This window comes from Coloeus monedula (genome assembly GCF_965178545.1).
Source record: "Coloeus monedula genome assembly, chromosome: 3".
NCBI classification, from domain to species: Eukaryota; Metazoa; Chordata; class Aves; order Passeriformes; family Corvidae; genus Coloeus; species Coloeus monedula.
In genome coordinates this window covers 43,020,970-43,043,086 of record NC_138783.1, presented here as the reverse complement: position 1 = coordinate 43,043,086, position 22,117 = coordinate 43,020,970, and the positions used below count along the sequence as shown (strand labels likewise).

Here is a 22,117-nt window from a genome sequence, read left to right as displayed (position 1 = left end):
AATGCATAACTTAGAATTTGTATATAAAATATTCTGTATTTCTTTTAACTTCAGATTTGAAGTTACCGAACATCTAATTTAACCCCTGTGGAGTCTGGAGGGAAAAGTCATTGCTTCACTGATTTGTAGTTTTGGAGAGGGGGAAAAAAAGCAAAATGCCAAAAATTACAATTAGCATGCAGGATGAGAGAGTCATGGAAATGGAAACAAAAATATTAATCAACACTGGAAGTAGGAGAGTTTAACAGCATGTTTGAATTCAGAATTATCTACAGCAGACTCCAAAAGCTTGTATAATAATTGTAAAACTCATCCTCTCTCTCAAACTTTTCTTCATCTTTGTAATAAGGCATGGATTCAGTGGTTACTCTACAAGTAGATTCTCCTCTACACGGTGTTCACCAGACTACAGGGTGCAGCCTAGTTGTACACAACCTCAAATTCAATGAAGATCTATATTTAACAGTAGGACAGAAATTAACTCTTTTTGTGAAAAATCATTCTGTTCAGTATGTTTTCTTAAATTTAGATGGACCACATTATGTCTATGATTTCTCAAAAGAAGAGTGAGAGGTAACGGCACAAAACAGGATTTGTTTTGAAAAAGAAGACAAAATATTCTAGATGTGCACTCAAGATCTACAGATCTCCGTAAACATTCCTTCACTGTCAGGACAGTAAAATATTCTGTCATCAGATGTTACAAGACTATTTGGAAAAAGAGTAAATAGCTTTCTTTTTTTCTTTGGGTTTCCCTCCATGACTGATGCAAATCCAAGCCTAGGAAAATTTAACTGCTGCTTGGCTTGTATCTGTTGCTGAGGGAAAAAATACAAAAAAGAACTGTTAAAAGAAGAATACTAAGTTGCAGGAAGCTTTAATTAACAAAGATAAGAAGTGAAAAGACTATAAATATTTGTAAGTTAATACCCTGTCTCAAACTATTTTTGCACAGATGTAGCTCCCAGACTGCTAAGACTCAGACCTTTTCAGCCTGGCATTACACAAACACCAACTGTTGTACAAACACTCGCACCACACAATAACAGCATAAGAATTTGTACCAATTTTCCTGGATTTATTCGTCCATCTGAGAATAAATGAATAATTTATAAATAGAAAAAGCAGTATCATAATTCAAGCTTCAGCATAAATAAGTATGGAAACACATTTTTATATACTAAACACTTGTTGACTAATAAACAACATTATTGTACAACTGCTTTCTGTTCCTAGCATGGATAATTACTGAAGTGTAAGAACCACAGGCAAGTAGATGCAACAAGGCATGTTGGTTTAGGCTTTTCGTTCAGAATTCTTTCAGTGTCTTCCTTATAATTCTGATGAAGCATCAATTTTGAAAATGTGAAAATCAGGTTGTCAGCTCAAATAAGGAAAAATATGTTTCATTTACATATGTGCACTTATTCCCATACTTCAAATTAAGCAGAAGAACAGTGTAAGAACTTTGACAAGTTTCTTTTTCTTATACACAGTCTTATCTTGAATGTGAACTCTGTTTCACTGGACTCTCCTGCTTTGAACAAAAATTGTCCCAATATGCAGAATCCTCAGGTGCGACTGGAATACCAGATGCAACTAAATCTTCAAAAGTCAATACTGTAAATTGTGGTTGGTTAGGCTCCATGGACTGTACCTAAAGAAAACACGTATTAGCATAACATGAATCGATAAATACCAATTTTCTTCCTGTAAAATTCTCTGTCCTGTTTAAACTGCGTATTTCTTACTGAAGAAGAAAGAAAACATTCTACATTTGAGACTAATGTCAATTCCCCTACTTTAGGCTATGCAGTAACTATTAGAAGCATGTAACAGGCCACACAGAAAAAGAGAGTTTTTCCTTGAAACACAGTTCACAAAACCGATGGAACAAGGGCTATACAATGCTCCAAGTGGGACAGAATGAGTGTTTAAGTCCATCAAAAAAGAAAAAGACCACCATCAAATGAACTGTACTTCATTCTCCAGCAGATATGATTATTTGAGACAATTGTGTGAGAACAGAGGTGTGCCTATTCATACTCTTTTCAATACCAGTAGTCACTGAGGTTTTGCATGCTTCTCTCAGACTTCAAATGCTACTTAAAAACTAGTGGTCACAATCAACCAGCAATTCCCCATGTTAAATCCACATTAAATGCAGACTGAGATATTAAGAAATGACAGTGTCATGGTCTCCATGTTAGTTTCATCACTCCAAGAAAAAAATTACATTTCAAAGAAAAAAAAGATTTGGTTTGTTTTTAGGGTGTTTTTTTGTTTGTTTGTTTGTTTTGAGGACACTACTGTGCAGCCTGCTGTATGCCATCTCCAAATGTAATTGTTTCCAGACAGGAGGGCATATAGTACAGCTTGCATGAATTAAACATAAATATAGCTGATTCTTCTAGATGCGCATTTGCTTGAGTGACATATTCTTAGTGTTTAGTATTTCATAAAATTCAGTAGGGCTCCTCTGCAGTGGTGTTCCTTGGTACATCAGACAAACTGAGTCATTTTCGATGAGCCTGTCTTTATGGCAATACAACCCTTTGGTGTATCAGCCACTCCTCCCAGTTCATTGTCACCAGCAAACCTGCTGAGGGTGCACTGCACCATCATCCAGTTCATTAATGAAGATGTTACACAGGACTGGACCCAGTATTGATCCCTGGGGTACATCACCAGTAACTGGCCTCCAACCAGACTCTGTACCACTATCACCACACCCTGGGCCCAAATGTTCTAGTTTCCAATACATCTCACTGTCTGCTTACCCACCACTCAGCATTTTTTCTAGGAGGATCTTATGAGAGACACTGCAAAATTTAGAAGGTACTAAAATATAGGTAGACAGTTACCCACTGCTCTAACCTCATCTACCAGGTGAGTCATTTCATTGCAGAAGTTTACCAAGTTGGTCAAGCATGACCTTCTCTTGGCGAAGCTATGTTGACTAGTCCTGATGATTTCTTTGTCCTTGCTGTGCCTGGAAATGATTTTCAGAATCAGCTGTTCTGCCACCTTTCCAGCAACCAAGGTGAAGCTGTGAGGCCTGTAATTCCCTGGGTCCTCCTTACTGACGATAAGGTGACATTTGTTTTCTTCCAGTCTTTGGGCACTTCTCCCAGTCCCCGTGATCAACCAAAGATTATTGAGAGAAGACTTGTGCTGCCACCTGTATGCCATAAATATTCATCAACTTACACCCATCCAGTTTGCTTAAGCATTCCCTGACCTAATCCTCTTCCTTCAAGTGCGCATCTTCATTGCTCCTTTCCTCTTTCATCCCTGCAACCTGGGATTGCTGACAGCCAGTCTTGCTAATAAAGACTGACGCAAAGGTGGCATTCAGCATCTCAGCTTCTTTCAACATTTGTCTTGTTGAGCAAAACCCTTCCCTTTGGCTTCTTTGCACTTACTGAAGTGCTTCTTGCTGCCTCAGAGATTGGTTGTCCATCTGATCACAGATTAAATTCTATTTGGGCTTTAGCTTTTCTAACTTCATCCCTGGATGCTCAGATAATATTTCTGTATTCTTCTCATGTTACCCATTCTTGCTCCCACCCTCTGTACGCTTCCCTTTCTCTGTCCAAGTTTGGCTAGGAGCTCCCTGTTCATCCATGTAGACCCTCCGGCTTTTTTGCCTGACTTCATATGTAGTGAGATGGAATTCTTTTGAGAGTGGAGGAGGTGATCCTTGAATGTTAAGCAGCTTTCTGAGGCTCAACTTTCCTGTGAGGCCATATCCCACAGGACCCCTCTTTGTCCTTTGAGGAGGAGAAAGTCTGCTCTCCTCATGTTAAGGGTTGTGAGCCGTTCTTGCTGCCCCAGCATCCTGAACTCCACCATCTTGTGCTCTTGGAGCCCTGCAGCCACACACAGATCTCTGATTCATCATGTTTACTCCTCATCCTGAGTGCAGTGGTGTACAGGCACTTCAGAGGCACTCCAGTATGTTGAGGTCCAGGAAAAGATTTGGGGAATTTATTCATAATTGTGCCTTGTAGACCCTACATCCAAGTAATGGAGGTGACTCAATCCAAAGTCAATTTTGAGGATTTTGTTATCCCTTCCTGTCACATCAATGAAGGTAGTTCAGTAAATAGGGAAAAAACAAAAATGTCTATTCTCCAGTATTTGAGCAGTAAGCTACTTCTAGGAATAAATACAGAGACAACAAAATGGTTTATGCTGCTTGTAGCAACACAGAAAAACTCTTTGTTGTCAATACAGACTGAAAGCAAAAGAGATTGAGCTGTCTCTCACTTTATGTCCTTACACAATGACATGGTGCTGAGACATTCCTGTTCATTGGACATTTTGGAGATGAGGTAAAGCTGCAGGAATGGTGCCTAGAGCCATGAAAGTGACATCACAGACACATACCAAATAAGCCTCTGAGCTAACAGATGTAGCTTGAACTTCAGCACGTGCTTGTCTGAAGGAAGTGTGTCCTGACTGAATTCACCACAACTCTTGTGAAATTTAGCAAGTGATAGACAGAACATAGTTTATATCCTACATAGGATTTATAAAGAATTTTAAACTCAGCCATCTTTTATTGAGACTTGCCTCAGACAAATGTCTAGATCTAGGTTAAGAGCACAGATAAATGTTCTGTTTCTTCAAGCATATAGCAGTCACTAGCATTTTTATAAGACTCTTGACACTAGAGATTTTTAATTACAGTAAACTGACAAAACAATTGGTCTTTCCTGGGAATTGCAGGTACATGCTATCATTTTGTGAAGAAAGCTGAAAATAGATGTTCTGCAAGCAGGCCATAATGAATTACTCCTGTGATTGCAGAGAGGGAACAGACACAAACAGTGACATCCTGAAACAACTGGGTAACATTTACACACATGTTAAGCTACAATGAACAACTTTTTCTTTCAACATATCCAGCAATAAATAGAATCCTTCTTATGGTTCTTTTACTAAGAGAGAAGGCAACATTCATTTCCTCCATGTTCCTGTTAGAAGGCAGCCTAAAAAGGCATGGTGCAATAGTACATAAATTTTCACTTAATTTCCTTACTGGGGAGTCTCAGAATGCTCTCTTGTCCTGCTTAAAATGACCTTTCTTCATTGAATTAAGATAATGAAATTTAGGTCATCATAAATTTAGTCAGTGGACAAGTAAGCCTTTGAGACTCCTCTTGATTCCAAGACTTTTCATCATAACCTTTGATATCACAGAAAGAACAGTCATGATAAGTTTAAGGTATGTGACCATGATGGTGAAGGTCAATACTTAAAAATCCTGGATTTCTGCCGAATACTTAGGTAATTGTCCTTTGAAATAATGTCCACCTTCTTTTCACCTCAGACTTACAGTTATCAGTATTCCTGTCAGAAGGATAATATGCAACCCCACCAGGAACTTAAGTATGTCCTGTCAAACAGAATGCATGTAATTTCTTTAAAAATATTTGTCCGCTGATTTATCACAGTAAATCCTCAAAGGCAGTTTAATAACTCTTTTCTCAGTCTAACCAATACTAGTTAAAAGGTCTGCCTCCCTTTTTTATCCATGAACATAGACTTTGTTGCCATGATAGACAAGTGTGCATTATCATTTTCCTGCTTTTATCCATTCCTATAACTAATTTTTTTTTTCTAGTTCCTGGTAAAATCTTTGTATCTAAATTACAGAAGACAACTAACCCATTTTCTCATGACCAACTACAACACCAGAGAAAGATCCGGCAATTTGTCACACTCTCCTTTGCTGACTGTCTGGCTGTTTTGGCTACAACTTGCCAGTCTGCCTCTCCCTTAAATTTGACTTCTATTGCTATTTTCACAACTGAGGTCTTTTTTAAATTACACAGAAAATCCTGAAAAGCTTTTAAGTAGCTTTGCTCTTTCTCTCAATAGAGACACCACATGGAACGAAGACTAACACTGCTGTTCTTCCCATCTGTTGGTTGTTGCTGCTTGTCTCAGGGGTTATCTTGTCGTAATGGTATTTGAGCGATGGATCTGCTCTGAGATACATACACTGACAGTCCCCCACTAAAATCAGCTTGGTGAGGTGTCATACAAGTTTAGCAGTCCAGATTGGTTCACTGTTTCCATTTCCCTCTGTGAAAACCATCTTTCCCACATGAGTACTAGCAGGCTGTGACAAAAATCACTTAATCTTCTCTTGAATGAACACACTGAATACATGCATTACAGACTTGACATTACCTGCTGCTGTCCTCTGACACTATTTCTCCTTCCCAGATTTTTCCTGAAATAGGCATAAGAGAACTAGGGGAAACAGTTCAGTAATACTGCTTGGTTCTGTTTAATACTGCGCCTAAGGTAAGTCTTCTTCTTGGCTCTATACATGAGATAACACACTTTCAGCTACAGCATAAGTTTACATTCAAGTGATAACCAAGACATGAAACTATTTCACAGTTTCTTACATCAGAATTATTCTGTACAAATCCCTTCTGTTTCCCAAGCGCCACTGCAACATGATGATGGTCATCCAAGCGGGTTTCCTAGTAAAGATGAAAAATGGCAATGTAAATGCGTTTTCTTTACTCTGTTTTCGGAGTACAGACTATATAAATACTTAGAATATGGTTCATAACAATAGCAGAACATAATTTAAAATACTTTAAAATAATGACATTCAAAAAGCAATAGTACTTTTTAGGAGTTTTGTTGGAGAGCTCAATGATGCAGATACATTAAAATGTTCACAGGGCTGAGGACTGGTTACTATGGGTTGCCATCACCTTACCCATTTGTAGATATTTACATTCAAGTTTGTCACCCGAGCTTTCTTTTACCAGTCCCTTTTAAGTCCCAAACTACATGACCCATCTTAGCTATCCTTTTCCAGTGAGATGAACTGTGAACTTCTGGAAGGTATTATGAAAAACAGCGTCAGTGTAAACTTAAACCAATGACTCTCTCTCCCTTCTTGGCTTCACACAGCATGTGAGACCCCAACTTTAAACTCCTGACACAGCAGTCTGAGAACTGTGATGTGTAAATATGAATCAATATTTTTAGACTTATAACTATATATTTAGTAATATAGTTTTTACCTATTTACTAGTTTTTTTTGAAAGTGTTTTCTTCTATAAAGGCTAAGAATTCATCCTAAACAATTTCAGGAAAAAGAACCCCAAAGACTTTTATATACTGTTTCAGAACAATGCTTATTCTATATCCAAGCCATAATTTCATTGACTTTAAAATATATATATATAAAGGGAGGAAATACATTTTTCCCTGCTTCTTTATCCAAAAGTTTTCACTTAATTTATGCACACTTTTTAAAGTAGAAATCAAGAATACCAAGAATGTTACCTAGGAAAGTGATCAATTTCAATATTGCCATTAATCTGAAAATCAGAAAATCATTGGGATATTATCCTTGGATGTAAGACTGAATCTCCAATTCTGGCTTCCTTGGGAAATATTCTAATGGCAGTATATCATAATATAAAGAAAGCACCATGATCTCCTCCTATTTCCCCTGACAGGTTGTTGGTTCCCTCGTTTTTCTCCCCTTTTAATCTACGCAAAACGATGTCTTTTAGAACAATGGTGTCAGTCCACATCAGGCGTCTCTATAGTCCATCTAATATATAGACTTTTCAAAGACTTCAGTTGCTAGGATACCATTTCAGTGATTCCCAAACAGCCCTGTATACACATAAAAAAAAAAAAAGTGCCAAGCTGCTCAGCTGAGATCTACTCAGCCCAGCTCAGCCAAGGCAGCAGCTGCTCCATTCATGTGTAGCACCAGTTCAACTGTAAAGCTGGGGGACTTTTCTGGCAAACGTGGGTGCCTTGGTGGAGAGGTGCTGGTGAGGAAATAGAACTGTGCTTTTACTTTGATCTCTTCAGCACCAAAACTGTGCCTATTTGACAGCTTTAGCAGTCAGAATTTTATAACCCTCACCTACTTCAAAAAAACCCTATCGAGCTCTTGTTGTCATATCTTTCTGCAAAGTGCTAGTAAGAAAATGAATATTTCAATTCTGTCTAGATTAAGAAAAATATTTAATATAAGAAACACTAACAAACCTACAGCATAAGCAATATTTTACATGACTGCAAGAGCTATAAATGTATTTCCTATTAAGTATTTTACTGGGTTTTCCACTCCTTTACTAGAGTACAAAACTGAAAATTAGTCAAGCATAAAGAATGCTACCTCAGAGATAAACACTTGTACTCAGTGTGCACATTTCTGTAACTTCCTCAAAAATAAGAAAGACTATGAATATTAGATGCTTGATCAGGTGTTGCTAAACCATTTCTATAGTTCTGGGGTGGTAGTGTTTTGTGTTTTTCTAGATGGAAAAATTACTACATCCCAATTTTAATTACTTCATTATCCACCCTTCTTTCCTTTTTTTTGCATTTTCCAAGAGGTCAAAGACATATCAGAACAGAGAGCGCAGTACAGCACATTCAGCAGCGGCTTACACCTGTAATCAGAAGTCTGCAAACAGCTTTAAGCACAGAATTTTCTTTTTGTGAAGTCAACGTATATTACTTCTTGTTTGTGCAACTAAAAACATATTATAGGTAGTATTTTACATACTGTTAGCAAAATATTTTTTGAGTTCAAAGTTGCATTTAATAGGCAGTCACTGTTTAAATAGACCTTCCCTGCAGAGACCCTGCCCAATGAGCGAAAAAGGTTCCATTTCATTTATTTCATGTATCCTCTGTGATCACAAAAGAGTTTTCAGCATCTTACAATAAAACATAACAAACTATGCCCTTCACCTATCTTTGCTGTTTCAGAGCAATGTAAATCCAAATGAAATACAGAAAGGAACGTCTTTCCTGGCCTTTACTAGTGGCCAGCAAAACTTTATGCTATGGAATTAATGAAACATAGTGAAAATATAAAAAACAGTGGATCAACTTGCTTCCCTGGAGATATTGCTATACCAGCTTATACAATTAATATTTTAAATGGCAATAGATGATTAAACAAAAAGAGGACAATCATACAGAATTCCTTCAAGGTAAAGAGTTTGTTTTGTTAAGATTCCTCTCTAAAAACCAGAAAACATGGAACGGACCAAAATTTGTTTTTACCTGCACAGAACAAAAGCCTTACTAGAGCACACAGAGATTTACAATGATTGCATTTCAAAGACTCGGCAGAATGATGTGTCTGGAATTCAAATCATTACGAATTCACTCAACAACAGACGGCTTATGAGGAAACTGTACCTTCCCAGCCAGCAGAAGTGATTGATGAGTGAATCCAGCTGGATTAGCTAGTCTTAGAAATATGTTTCTATTCTTATTTATTCCTAGCAATGCAACAGGATTAACTTCACTTACTGAGGGTGAAGGATGCCAACTACAGTTGCACACCAGCAATTACTAAATATGTTTCAAATTGACCCAGCTAATCTCTCTTTGAAATTCATGTTCTGCAAGTAATCTACTTGCATATAAACATATCAAGCAAATATTTGTTGTGAAAAAATGCAAAAAATTATTTGTGCAACAGTAGTCCTGCTAGGTGATTCTTAATCCCAGACTGAAGTTTAGGATAAATCATATGCTTCCTTTATAAAATAGTTATATCCAAAATTGAGGTAGATACCAAAACAGAAATATCATATGTCTCATTTAAGATATTTCTTTAATACTGATTGCAGTAAGTGCTATCCAGTTATTCTTCCTGATCAGCTGTACACAACTGGGACCAATAAAAAAGGGTCATGAATACATTTAACATTTTGCAAATCGGTAACTAGGAATTTTTTTCCATAGAGTCACAGAACAGCTTACATTGGAAGGGACCTCAAAAATCATCTCATTCCAACTCCCGTGCCTTGGACATGGACATTTTCCACTAGACCACCTAGCTCAAGGCTCCATCCAATCTGGCCCTCCAAGGATGGGCCATCCACAAGTTCTCTGGGAAACCTGTTCCTGTGTCAGTGTATGTTCCAGTGCCAATATATTTTTCCACATAAAAGATCTACTACAAATCTATCTTATAAACTTATGTTGATCTCTTTAAGTGACAGAACTTGTCATAACTGTCTTCAATCAACTTCTTTTTTTTTAACTAAAATTAATTACTACTTCACTCTCGTCGTAGTTGAACATAGTAGGCAGCTCATACCACACAGCCTCCTCACTGGCAGGGCACTATGAGACACTGGAGTCCTTGACTTTGTTTCAGTGTGTTATCAGCACTATTCTCATCCTAAATTCAAAACACAGCACTATGACAGCTACTAAGAAGAAAATTAACTGTACTGGAGATGAAACTAGGACAATTACCCAAGTTTATTTTCTTCAAAGGAAATAAATGGAGCATACAGAATTACCCATAATGATCATCATCATCAAGACTCCATCCTAAATCAACACCCTGACAAAATGCTGTTATCACTCTTCACTGGGCTAGCTGTCTTTTAGTTATTACTAAACAAAGCCACCTTTTTAAAATGAGGAAAGTGTGCACTATCTATATGAATAAAGCATATTCAACACATATAGCAGACATATCTTAAAATTAAACTGATGCTTTTAAATGAAGCCTTCTTTTCCTCCAACTCCTGAAACAGCTGAAGGGAATCTGTGTAGCAATCTCTAGAGTACTGTATGAAAACAAGACCCTAAAGCTAAATCCTTCCATCAAGATCAAACAAGAAGAGGCTGCTTCTGAGCAACTTCCTTCCATTCAAGCCAGAAAACAGGGGGAGTGAAGGAGGGCAAAGATGCTCCAAGCAAAACTGAACCCTTGGTGAAAGGACAACAAACAGCCAACTACATAACAAAGTAGTTAATTCAGTATTTACAATCAAATAAGAGAAATGTTTTTGCACTGTTCACAGAAAATTACGGTTAGAATTGGCTTTGCTCTGACTGTGAACAGTTACAGGGGGTCTGAATATTGTCAAGTTTGATTTGTTCTGACTCATTAGTATTCCTCTTGACCTTTTCGTCATGACAAGTATTAGGTGGATCTTTCACTGGTTTTTATGAATTTAAAGTTGTCTTTTTCATATTACAAGATACTTTCTGAAGGCGACTTCAGAATATTTTGTGTAATTTAAATGGATAAAATCTCCTTTAATTCTCCCTTCTAGTTTTATTAAATTAGGTTTTCTTTAAAACTGAAATGAGACAAAATATGTGATAATTGAATTTTACACAGTCTTGCTCTCTTTGATCATCTCCTTTCACTAAGATATAGGCAGTTCTGAAAAGTAAAAGTGAAGTCATTATATTTTTTTATTTGATAGAAAAAGCTCCCTCAAGCAAACTTAGCACAACAGGGAACCTAAGAGAAAGACTATCAGTAACATGCAGTCGTAGAGGTGACTTAATGTCTGCTCTTGGGTGACTCTTTCAGATCTCTCAAAATCAGTGTTTTCAACTAAAAAGTTATTTTAAAAATCTGATGAAACAAAAAAAGATTTTTTAAAGTAAGAAAACAAACGCAAAATTAGAAGAAACTTGGGAAGAGATAGAAAAGTAAAGCCATGCTTAATTTTAGGCTCTCCAGAGATTGGTAACTGAAAAACATTTTATTTATTTTATTTTAATGAATGTTAATATTTAAATGAAATTATATGCCAATTGAACTTGCATTTAAAGGAAACTTGATATTAAGTTCTTTCTTTGAAATACTAGAATCTGCCCCATTATAATGCTGCACTCCTAGGAAGCAGGAGGGCAAGCATGCAAGTGGAGACATTCCTCAGACAAGAATTGCATGAACCTGGCGGCAGCAATTACCAAGTAATAAGGAAAATTCAAAGAATTAGAAAGCATTTAAGTATTACAAGGAGCTATCTACATCATCATCTTCAGGCTGTTTCTGTCAATCAACCACAGGCACGTCAAAGACCAAAACTGGGAGTTCCAGAATTCATTTAAGAGAGGTAGATGTTCCCTTGGCCATGGTACACTGCAGTTATACAGAAAGCATTCTGGTACAAGATGTGCCACAGGCTTTCCCAATAACTTCTTTTGCCAGTGTAACTCCAACTAGTGAATTTCATGACATACTGATATTGCCATACTATACAGAAATTGAGTAAGAGGGCTGATTTAGTATGCATAGACTTGTAAAATAACACAAAACCAGAAGTGGATAGGTATGCTGAATGGAATGAACTGTGAAGGTACAAACTTGTACTCTAAAGTTAAATATTACTGGAACATTCATTCTTTCATACCACATGGACAGGGTACATGTGGCTTGTATACTAAAGAAAATAAGCATACAGCAGAAATCTGTCATTTAGACAGCTCTATTGGAACAGCTCTCTCCAACAATATAGGTATTTTCAAAATGAAAACACATATTTGAAACTGAATAATCTTATTGAAAAGCTTTGTTCCATTTTTTGCCCTGTTTAAAGTGGTTGAATGAACATACCTCTGGGGGGTAGAGAAATGGGATTATAATTTAATTTTTTTTAAAGCTTGGTTTTTTAGGTAATTAAACAATTTGAGATTATTGTGAATCAGAATCATTTAGGCTGGAAAACACCTTTAAGACCAGCAAGTCCAACTGTTAACCCAGCACTGCCAGGTCCACCAGTAAATCACGTCCCTGTCAGTTCTTTCCCTATGTATCCTTTAAACTACATGAAATGACACTGATAATTTTTTACCAAATCTGAAAGGATAGATGTTTTAGTGATAAGCCCCAATAACTTTGAAGAAGGAAAACAAAAGCCCAAACTCCAAGACTCAGTTAGACTATTGAGGTCAAACTAATCTTCCATTAAGCAATTTTTTTCATCTGTCCATTCCCAGAGACAGCAGCTAATTCACACTCACAAAAACACACATTTCTTGTGTGGACAAGAAGTTCCAAAGGAGCTGAAGACACCTCCTCCATTTCGGACATCTAACATAAACACTAACGGGGTTAGTTAATCACTAGTCCCACTCTAGACCAACTGATGAAGAACTTTAAAATCTTAGTCCTGTTCAAGAAATCAGGTCCGAATATATTTCTGTGAACTTCCTGCATACCTTAGGACGACTTTCTCAGAGTGCAGGAAATATATTCCAGAAACAGGAAAAATATAAATATACATTATAAAGAATGTATCTATGGGGTGTTCTTGCAATCATCAAAAATACTTTAAAATGCTGCAGATTTATATCCTAAATTTTGAATAATTTCGGTTCAGTGGGGTTATACAGAACAAAGGTATGAAACTGCACTTAAAAAAAAAATCAAATATGCAATGCAACCATAAGGAGTTGAGACAGCTTATCACTAGTGAAAACATATTCTTTACCTCAAATGTCCACTCCTCTTCTTTTTCTCCATCTAGAAGCATTTTTGTCTCCTTATACACCTTCCCTATTTCCAGTTGCAATGGAGACACATTAAATTCAATTCTTTGCAAGTTAAAGCCAATTCCAACTCCAATAGCCTTTAAGAAGCTTTCCTTTAAGGCCTAGAAGACACAATAAAGGTATTTTATTTATACTGGCTGTTTTCAAACAGTTCTATAAACATTACTTCTGAGTACACATTGTAGACAAAATAAATTTAAGACCCATACTACTGTAAATGTGAGAAAAAGTTATCAGCATTGTATTTACTCAGCCGAACTTGCTGCATTAAATGCAAATGAAATTACTCAATGGCACATACAGATATGAACCCTTTACCTTTTTCTGGCTATGTGTTTAAAAGTAGTAATAAATCCTACTCTACTATGGTTATCAAAATTATTCTGATATTGAAATAATCATTGAAATCTTAAGCCCAAGAATATCTTCACATGAAATGGTATCAGGTAGCACAAGGGAAGTTTAGATTGGATAATGGGAGAAACTTCTTCATCAAATGGCTTATTCCCAGGCTGCCTAGGGAAGTGGTTGAGTCACAAACCTGGAAATTCTTTAAAATACGGGTAGAGATGGTGCTTAGGGACATAGTTTAGTGGTGGGTTTGATGATCTTAGATGTCTTTTCCAATCTAAACCATTCTATGATTCTATGCAACTACAAAATGATTACATTTTTACTATAATGAAAATAATAAAATATATCAGAAAAGAATGTGCACATTTGCAGACTTTAAACAGGAAAAGAAGTATTACCCAGTGCCGATAAAACATATCCAGCTGCATCCATTCATTACTCATAGACTTGATTACATCCCACTCCGCTTCAGTAAACTGTCGCTTCATTATGTGAAAGAAATTTGGAATTGAGCTACTACCTATAAATCAGACAGAGATATTTACAGAAATTTTAACAGAGTAGTAATAATAAGCAAATGGATTACTTCACATTATTGCTCTAGAAAAATCTCGTAAGAACAAAAATTTATGAACCAACTCTGCTCCACAATTTGAATTTATACAGCCTCAAAGCAGTGAGCTCATGACTTCAGGACACAGTGTTTCCAGCATTCTCTAAAAGGCAAAGTACTTAACCAATGCTGATTTTATAAAAATATAAAAAAATTGTATTCTACTACTGAAGTAGCATATACAGTCTCTGGCATCTGACAGCTTGATCTAGTAACATTAACATTTTATAAAACAGCATGCTGTTTGTCAAAATTTATCAAGCTATTCTGCCTCCTGCCCTTGGATTCTGGGATACAAAAGAAACACTTTTTTTAAGCACTTGTAGAAGCATAGTCTTCCAAATTTATCACACACATATTAAGCTCTTTCGATTGGATTTACTCTGGAAGAAAAATGGAAGTAGAGAGGTGTCCATAATAACTGTAAGAAATATACCAAGGGGGAAAAAAACCCCCCCAAAACCCAGCCTCAAACTACCAAACCTTAAATTCCTTAGATTACATTTAAGCTTCCTCTAAAAATAAGCACAGCTGTGTGGCACTTCAGCAGCTCTTCAGTGGCTACACTACTTTTCCCCACTAGTCTGCATTTACCTTGTTGACAACCCTACAGAGTGTGTGGTTATATTGATCAATGGCACTTCTACAGTACACTGAAATCTATGGACCTTGTAACAAGCTTGGTTTCCCATAGCCTATATTAATCAGCATCCCATGCAAGCATCCAAGTCCAATTGGGCCTACAGGTGGCTAAAGAGACAATGGCAGAAAACAACTTATTTTCTTTACTAGGGATAGTAAAAATCTGGATAGAACATATTGAGACAATTTCTTTGATAGGTTATTCAATGTTCTCACTAAAAATAAAACATTACTCATATTTAAACCAAAACATTTTCCCCCTCCCAATACCACACTACTTTGAAGAACCCATTCACTAAATAATTGCTTAAGATGCAGATTCTAACTGTAGCTGTGCCAGTAATTCTTTGAGTTGACTGGGCAAGGAACTTTACTTCTCTATGCTCATGTTCCCCATTTTAAACAAGGGTAAAGCCATTAAGCCTTCTCTGTAAAGTGATTATCGTCTACAGATATCTAAGCACTAAATAAAAACAGGTATTAGCAGCAGTAATAGCTGATCTGAACAAACTAATGTTACACTAAAGCACACATTCAGGTTTTCTCACAATTTCCAAACTGTACTACAAAGTGTTATCTGACATACACATCCCACAAGACATGGCAGTGACATTTCAGAGATGCCCTCAATTGCATTTTTAAAGTGAAGAGAACATCTTTAGACAGAAATTTTGTAGACAGTTGCAGGACGAAGCTAATAGAATGATCCAGAACAATCTAAAGACAGGACTAACTTCCCTCTGGAGAAAATAACAGTAAAAGAAAAAAGCAACCACAATGTTAAGTATGCTTTGATGAATTATTGAGGCAAATGCCATATCCATCTACTTACACAATGCAAGTTCCCTGAAACAATGAAAAATAACAATGAAAAGCAACAATGAAAAATTGAACTTGGAGAAAGGTATTTTCTTTCCCCTGTGTTTATATAGCCCATTTTACAATAAAATAACTACATTAATACCTGCTCTAAACAAATCCACTTTTCTTTTCCCCCCCTTTCTCTCCTTTCTTGAATATTTAATATGACAGTATAGAGGCTCCAGTCTGTTCTTGTGACTCAAAACATTTTAGAATATCTTGGTGTACCCTTCCTCCTTCATTACTTCCAGAGAATTCTCCTCCTTTCAGTAGCCCAGGACAACCAGAAAAAAACACCCAAGACTATTCACACTATGCTACCTTCAGCACACAGAGGCATATAAAGGCTCCTGCACTGTCAGTCCTGCCATCCCAACTTAACCACATGTGGTGAATACACTCGATACTTAAACCATTTAGTACACCAAGTGCCTATCAATCCCATATGCTACTGCTTTTCCCCTCATTGTTCAACCCTTTTCTTGTCCTAGGTTTCTTCAACCATTCAGCTACCCTTCTCAACACTCATGCTCAAATTCACGCAGTACTTTCCCCTCCACTCCCACTGTCTGTCATATTCCTCCTCTGAAAAGCTCAGGCAACGCTTTGTCCTTAAGTGCACTTCCTCCCTGTTTCCTTAATGCAGTAAGTTGCTTTGCTCTGAGGAATGGATCAGAGGACTCAGGACTACTATTCTCCATAAATTACTTACAGTACCACAGCCTGCCTAGTCCATTTCCCCGTATTTGCTTCAGTTATCCGAGAAAGACAGATTCACAGAACCATGGGGAAAATGTAGGTTGAAAAAGACCTTTGGAGACCAGCTGGTGCAACCTTCTGTTGAAAAATAGAGCCTTATGTTGGGTTACCAAGGGCCCTGTCAAGAAGATTATTTCACTCCTTCTCTGGAGAACCTAGTCCAGTATTCTACTGTTCTCATGGTGGTGAAGACTAATTCTACAGAGACAGAATTCCCCCTGAAGCACCCTGAGCCTGCTGCCTTTTGCCCTGTTTCTGTGCATGCTCATGAAGACAACTATATACATCCTCTCTGCAGCTACATTTCAGGGAGGCTGTGACTAGATTCCTCTTCTCAGAACTTTTCCCCTCTTCAGGTTCACAAAATCCAGCTCTGTCAGCACTTCTATGTAAGTCAAGTTCCCCAACCTTCTAATCACCTTGGTGGCTCTTCACTAAACCCCCTTCAATTCTCCCTGTCTCTCATGACATAGAAGATATGATGAGGGCAAAGCTAGAAGTAGCAGAAAGTTTCTGTTTAAATGCTACATTGTTTTGCTTTTATTTTGATTAAAAAAAAAATTAAAACACCTCAAACATACTTGTCACAATTTATGAAAAACTTTCTTTGGAAGTACAGGAACAAGTCCCATATAGCAATTAATTATTTGATTTTAAATTTGCATTTCTAAAGTAGCTCCCACTTGTCAGTTTGTTTCAGAAATAAACTTATTTCTTAATTAAGTACTTCTTACTTGCCTATGCCAGGAAATAGAACTCTTCAAAAAAGCAAACTAACTCTTTTTAATGCTGAGCATTAATTATATTGCCTTCTCTGATTTTAAAATACATTCCCAGTTAATAAACTTTGAAGCACATTAGATGCTTAAGAATATAAGCTGAGTAATGTTTCAAAAATTGCTTTCTATTAATTTAAAAAAAAAAATTAACCCAAAAGTTAAGTTTCTTCATTAAATTAAAAGCACACAATACCCTAGAAATTTCAGGAAGAGTGAGAAGAGGGAATAGCGAATGATACTGGGAAAAAAAAAAGTCCAATATTAAGCTTGGAAAGTAAACATGCTACATACAGGCAAGCATGTGTGTTCATATGTGTGCAGATGTGTGTGCATTTTGGATTTTTTCATGAGCTATTTACATTAATACATAATGCCATGTTTTCCACTGCAATAACAACTGGATTTATGTTAATTTTTTTTAAAGACTAGCCAAAAAACTGCTTTGCATTTTCCCTGTAGAAAAGTAATGCCACAGACCAGACATAAAAGACAGATTTTAAAAAGAGGCAGGAGCAAAGGATAAGAAAACAGACTATATTCTCTAGTCCTGTTTGCAAATGCACTGTAGAAATAGTACATAAATACAGGGTAATTTCTCCCCATTTTTCTACCTGCTAAAGAATCCAAACAAGCTGCATTTGTAGGAAGATAAAAGGCAATCAGAGTTAAGATCCATGTAAATTAGGATGCTATTAATAGTGAAAATTACTATCTCTAAGGCTAATACAGAAATCTTCATACGGTTTTTTTACATTTTTACAAACATCAGGTTAATCGTAAGTCAGCTTTGGTAATACAGCGTACACTTCACAAAGGCAGGGTACAAACTTGTACCCAAAATTATTAAAACCATGACATGGCCTCTCAAAAATAGTGAGAAGAGTAGATAACCGACCATCTTCACTTCAAGTTTTATTGGTTTACAGTCTTCAACTTGTTTTGGTCAGATAGAAACTAGCTAGCTTATAAAGCTACTACTGCCAGCTCACTGAGCAACTAATCTCCTGAAAAAACACAATAAACAAACAAAACCAAACCCAAATCAACACTCAAAACAAAAATACAAAACAAACCCCAGAAAGTGAACAGCTATCTTGTGCTTCACATTATTAGGCAGACAGATCTGTTCATGCTTCAGTTGTTCATCTGTTTCAAGTCCTGGACTCTTGGGTTGACAATCCTTTTGGTGCAGGACAAGCCATATTTGATGACCTTTTACTGTCCCTAAAGGAAACCAAAGCAAACTGATACAGAGAAAACATTTCTTGTGCAACAGATGCCCAAGCCCTAATTGTTTATTAATACCAACTACCCCTTTTACAGATGTTTAAAAACAACAAGGCAAATAATGAGTGAGATAAATGACTAACTTACAAGAACCAGATAGAACATTAACAGTGTATGTTTTTTCAGTCTACTGGCTCACACAGCTTTAGTGTGAATTGGAAATAGGATTTACATTCTCTGACCTCTACACTTCGTGTCAGTAACCTGCAATTCTCCCAATTGTATGTATGTTAAACATCTATTCTCCTAATGTTACACTGATGTGTTTTATCTTGGCACACCTCAGAGAAGCACCAACTCTAAAATGCCTGAACATTTGATGTTGCCTCCTATGAGTTACTCAACATTTTCCAGATTGTAAAAATGGAAAAGTCATAAAGAGACTGAAATAATTTGATAATGTGTGATATTTTCTCTCCAGTTAGCATCACTAAGCCTTTGTAATTTTAGAGAAATTGCTAAGGTTTCAATTGCATTAGCATGGTTGGGTCTAACAGCAGTGATGAACATTTAAGCAAGCTGCCTTGACAGTAAAACAAAAGGAAGTAAAGATTGATAATGGCTTAGAAAGCTCTACCTCTAAAACTTGACTGGAAAAACAGCAGTTTTGACACAGCTATGGCTTGGTTAAAAAAACCTGAAATAAAATTAAAAGCTGCCAACTGGATACCTCCTATCTGATCGATTTTTAAAGACAAGTAGCACACTGTCTGCAACAGATTCATGCTTTTTGTCATTTATTCTGAAAATTTAAAAAAAATGCCAGATCCTCTCAAATTCTGTTCAGACTCCAGAATATTTTTACATGTTCTTTTACAGGCCAAACATTCAAATAGAATATATACTTGCTATTGAAGAGCTTGCAGGCAAACACACCTGAGTGCAAGCTCACAGTTTTAGCTTGCTTCTGCGTGGAGAAAATAAGAGCATTTAAAATACACAGGGTCTTAAGCACTAAGATGACACAGGAGCCTCAAATTCTTCGAGCAAAATGTACTTACAACTAAAGAGTGATAGCAAGTAAGAAAGTGAGCAGTAATAAAACAAGAAACCCTTTCTTAACTTGTGTTTGTCTACTCTTACACCTTTTACTTGCTTAAGCTCTTTCCAAGGAGCTCTAGGTAGCCATAGTATTTCAGCAAAACCAAAAATTACCCTAAAAAAAACGGCATTTTTATCAGTTTTTCATTACAGAACATATATCAAACAGTACAGCAATCATTCCATTGCCAGAACAGCAGGAACCCCCTTTCAACACTTAGGAAGTTATGCTGCATAAAACACTAAAACACAAGCCCCAAAATCTAAATAAACATAAAAACATACTTTCCTTTGCAAAGCAACTCATGAGGACACAACTACAGATGTAAAAAAAAAAAAGTCCAGATGGTGTCTGACCCTGTATAGCCTTACACTATATAATACTACCAAGCCAGCAGATCTCTGAAAAGTTTTATTACATTTTATGAAGTAATATACTAGAAGGTCTTTCTCTACATTCAGAGATATTATAGTGACTGAAATCTTTGGCAATTAATCCTTTGCTTTAAAATTAACATTTAAAAGAAAACCTATAACTATAGTCCAAGAAAACAAACCAGCAAAACCCCCCACTTATTAGTCCAAGAAAATACACAAGCAAAAAAAAAGAGATTTAATCACAGCATCAGAGCTTCCTTTCACAGTTTATCAAGCAGGAAAAGTTAAGTGTTTAGTGACAGTCTAATTATAGGGAAAGTAGGCCCATCTTTAAGAAGCTAGTAGCACTGCAGAACCTGGGGGGGCATTGGAATCCAGTTGGTATCTGGTATACGAAATGCTATATTGCATAAAGGGAGTGAGGAGCCAAGCCAATTCTCAGCACCTAAGTCATCTTCATCTTCCACATGAATTTCACTACGTGATTCACACTTTCTAACACCTCCTTGATCTGACTAATGCAGTTTTTGCCTGGGAAGTTCTGTGACTTTAGAAAGCACAAGCTGATTCAAATTGAGCTGGTTTCCCGGAAAGAGTCTGATGAAAGATCTCTCCTCTAAATTTGGTATGGAAATGGTCCTCAGTATTGAGACACACACTCTGGGAGTATGTCCTTCAACCTTACAATATCCTACTGCAGTAATGAATGCAATGAACAACAGAGCTGCTTTGTAATGGCAGAAGTCAGGACACTGCACAAAAGCCTCTCCCAGAACATGACTTGCACAGCCAAATGCAGTAAAAATCCCTTATTTTCACACTTAAAACTTTCCCACCTCTGTCTGTACACCATCCTTCCCTCTTTGCCCCCTTCATAATGAAGTCCAAAAAACCCCACATAATGACAGTAGTATCAGTGTTTTAAATTTGGGAATCAATCTCCCCCACATATGGACATTCTTTAAAAACAAATGAACAAAAATCAAAAAAACCCAAAACATTAGAAAGCCATTTCTTTGGCTTGCCACCAGCTGAAATACTGTTTGTCCCACTTGACGGCTAAAACTCAGCATGTTTTGCTTTGTTTGGTCTTCGCACAGGGAAGAGACAGCAGTCAGCTAGTCATTGGCATGTTGTACCTCCACATCCTTCCCCCTAACATCACCCAGATCAACTTCTGCCACTGCAGGACCTGTCTTCTATCCAGCCAAAATATACAAGGAAAGATGCAAAAGGAAGATAAATGTGCTGCAACATGGCAAAAGCAGATGGAAAAGCAGAGGCCCGCAGATGAAACACTAATGAGCTTCAATGGTCTATTCACCTGTATCTACTCTTGTAGATACCATCTCCAAGTGTTTGCTTTGCTTTTATTAAACTGGTTTTTACTAGGAAAGAAAAAAGGAAGATACACATGTTTAATACAGAACCCAACAAGTCCGATGAACAAACAGGAAAACTATACAGGACAAGTAATGATTTTTTTAATACACCACAAAATTGGATTTTCCATCAAAATGCAATACAGCATGTAATAGCTATGAATGCTTAGAATTCCCAGGACCAACCAAATAAATGGCAAGAAAACAGCTACCTATGGAAGCAGCAAATGTCTCCCGATTCCAAACTTTCCTGAACACCTGACAGAACAAGAACAACCTGTCATCTTTATTGAGGAAATATAAAAATATTTGCCATGTTGAAAATCAGAATTTCTTGTAGAAAGGAAATACACCAGGGAAATGCAGCTGAGGCTACTTTTTTTTACATTCACTGAGGAGAGTCGTGAAATATTTAAGATAAGTTTCTACCATTTCATTAGTTAGTCTAAAAAAAATCTGCAAGTCTGTCTCTAAAAGACTGTCTCAAAACCTTGAAACCAGTGAGAGCTCTGAACTGTAATACCTGCACAGTCAATATCCAAATAACCTTCTGACAACACAAAATAAAGTCAGCTTCTATGTTCCAGCTCTTGCAACAAATATATGTATCTGTAGAGCTGAAGCTATTGGAAATGGGCAGTGTTAGCAAGAAAGTCCTCAAAAGGCAATTCTTTAAGACCTACATA

The 22,117-nt window shown here is 36.8% G+C and overlaps 1 protein-coding gene across 1 annotated transcript in view; it reads right to left on the bottom strand.

Annotated features, from left to right (window-relative positions):
* Positions 1 to 477: 477 nt before the first annotated feature.
* AASDHPPT (aminoadipate-semialdehyde dehydrogenase-phosphopantetheinyl transferase) overlaps positions 478 to 22,117 on the bottom strand; it is a 28,099-nt gene continuing 6,459 nt past the window's right edge. The window contains exons 3-6 of the mRNA XM_082277686.1: positions 14,088 to 14,209; positions 13,275 to 13,436; positions 6,429 to 6,506; positions 478 to 1,657 (exon numbers count right to left, since the gene is read on the bottom strand). Of these exons, the coding sequence (XP_082133812.1) occupies positions 1,499 to 1,657; positions 6,429 to 6,506; positions 13,275 to 13,436; positions 14,088 to 14,209 (521 nt within the window). The 3' untranslated portion in view covers positions 478 to 1,498. The remainder of the gene's footprint in view (positions 1,658 to 6,428; positions 6,507 to 13,274; positions 13,437 to 14,087; positions 14,210 to 22,117) is intronic.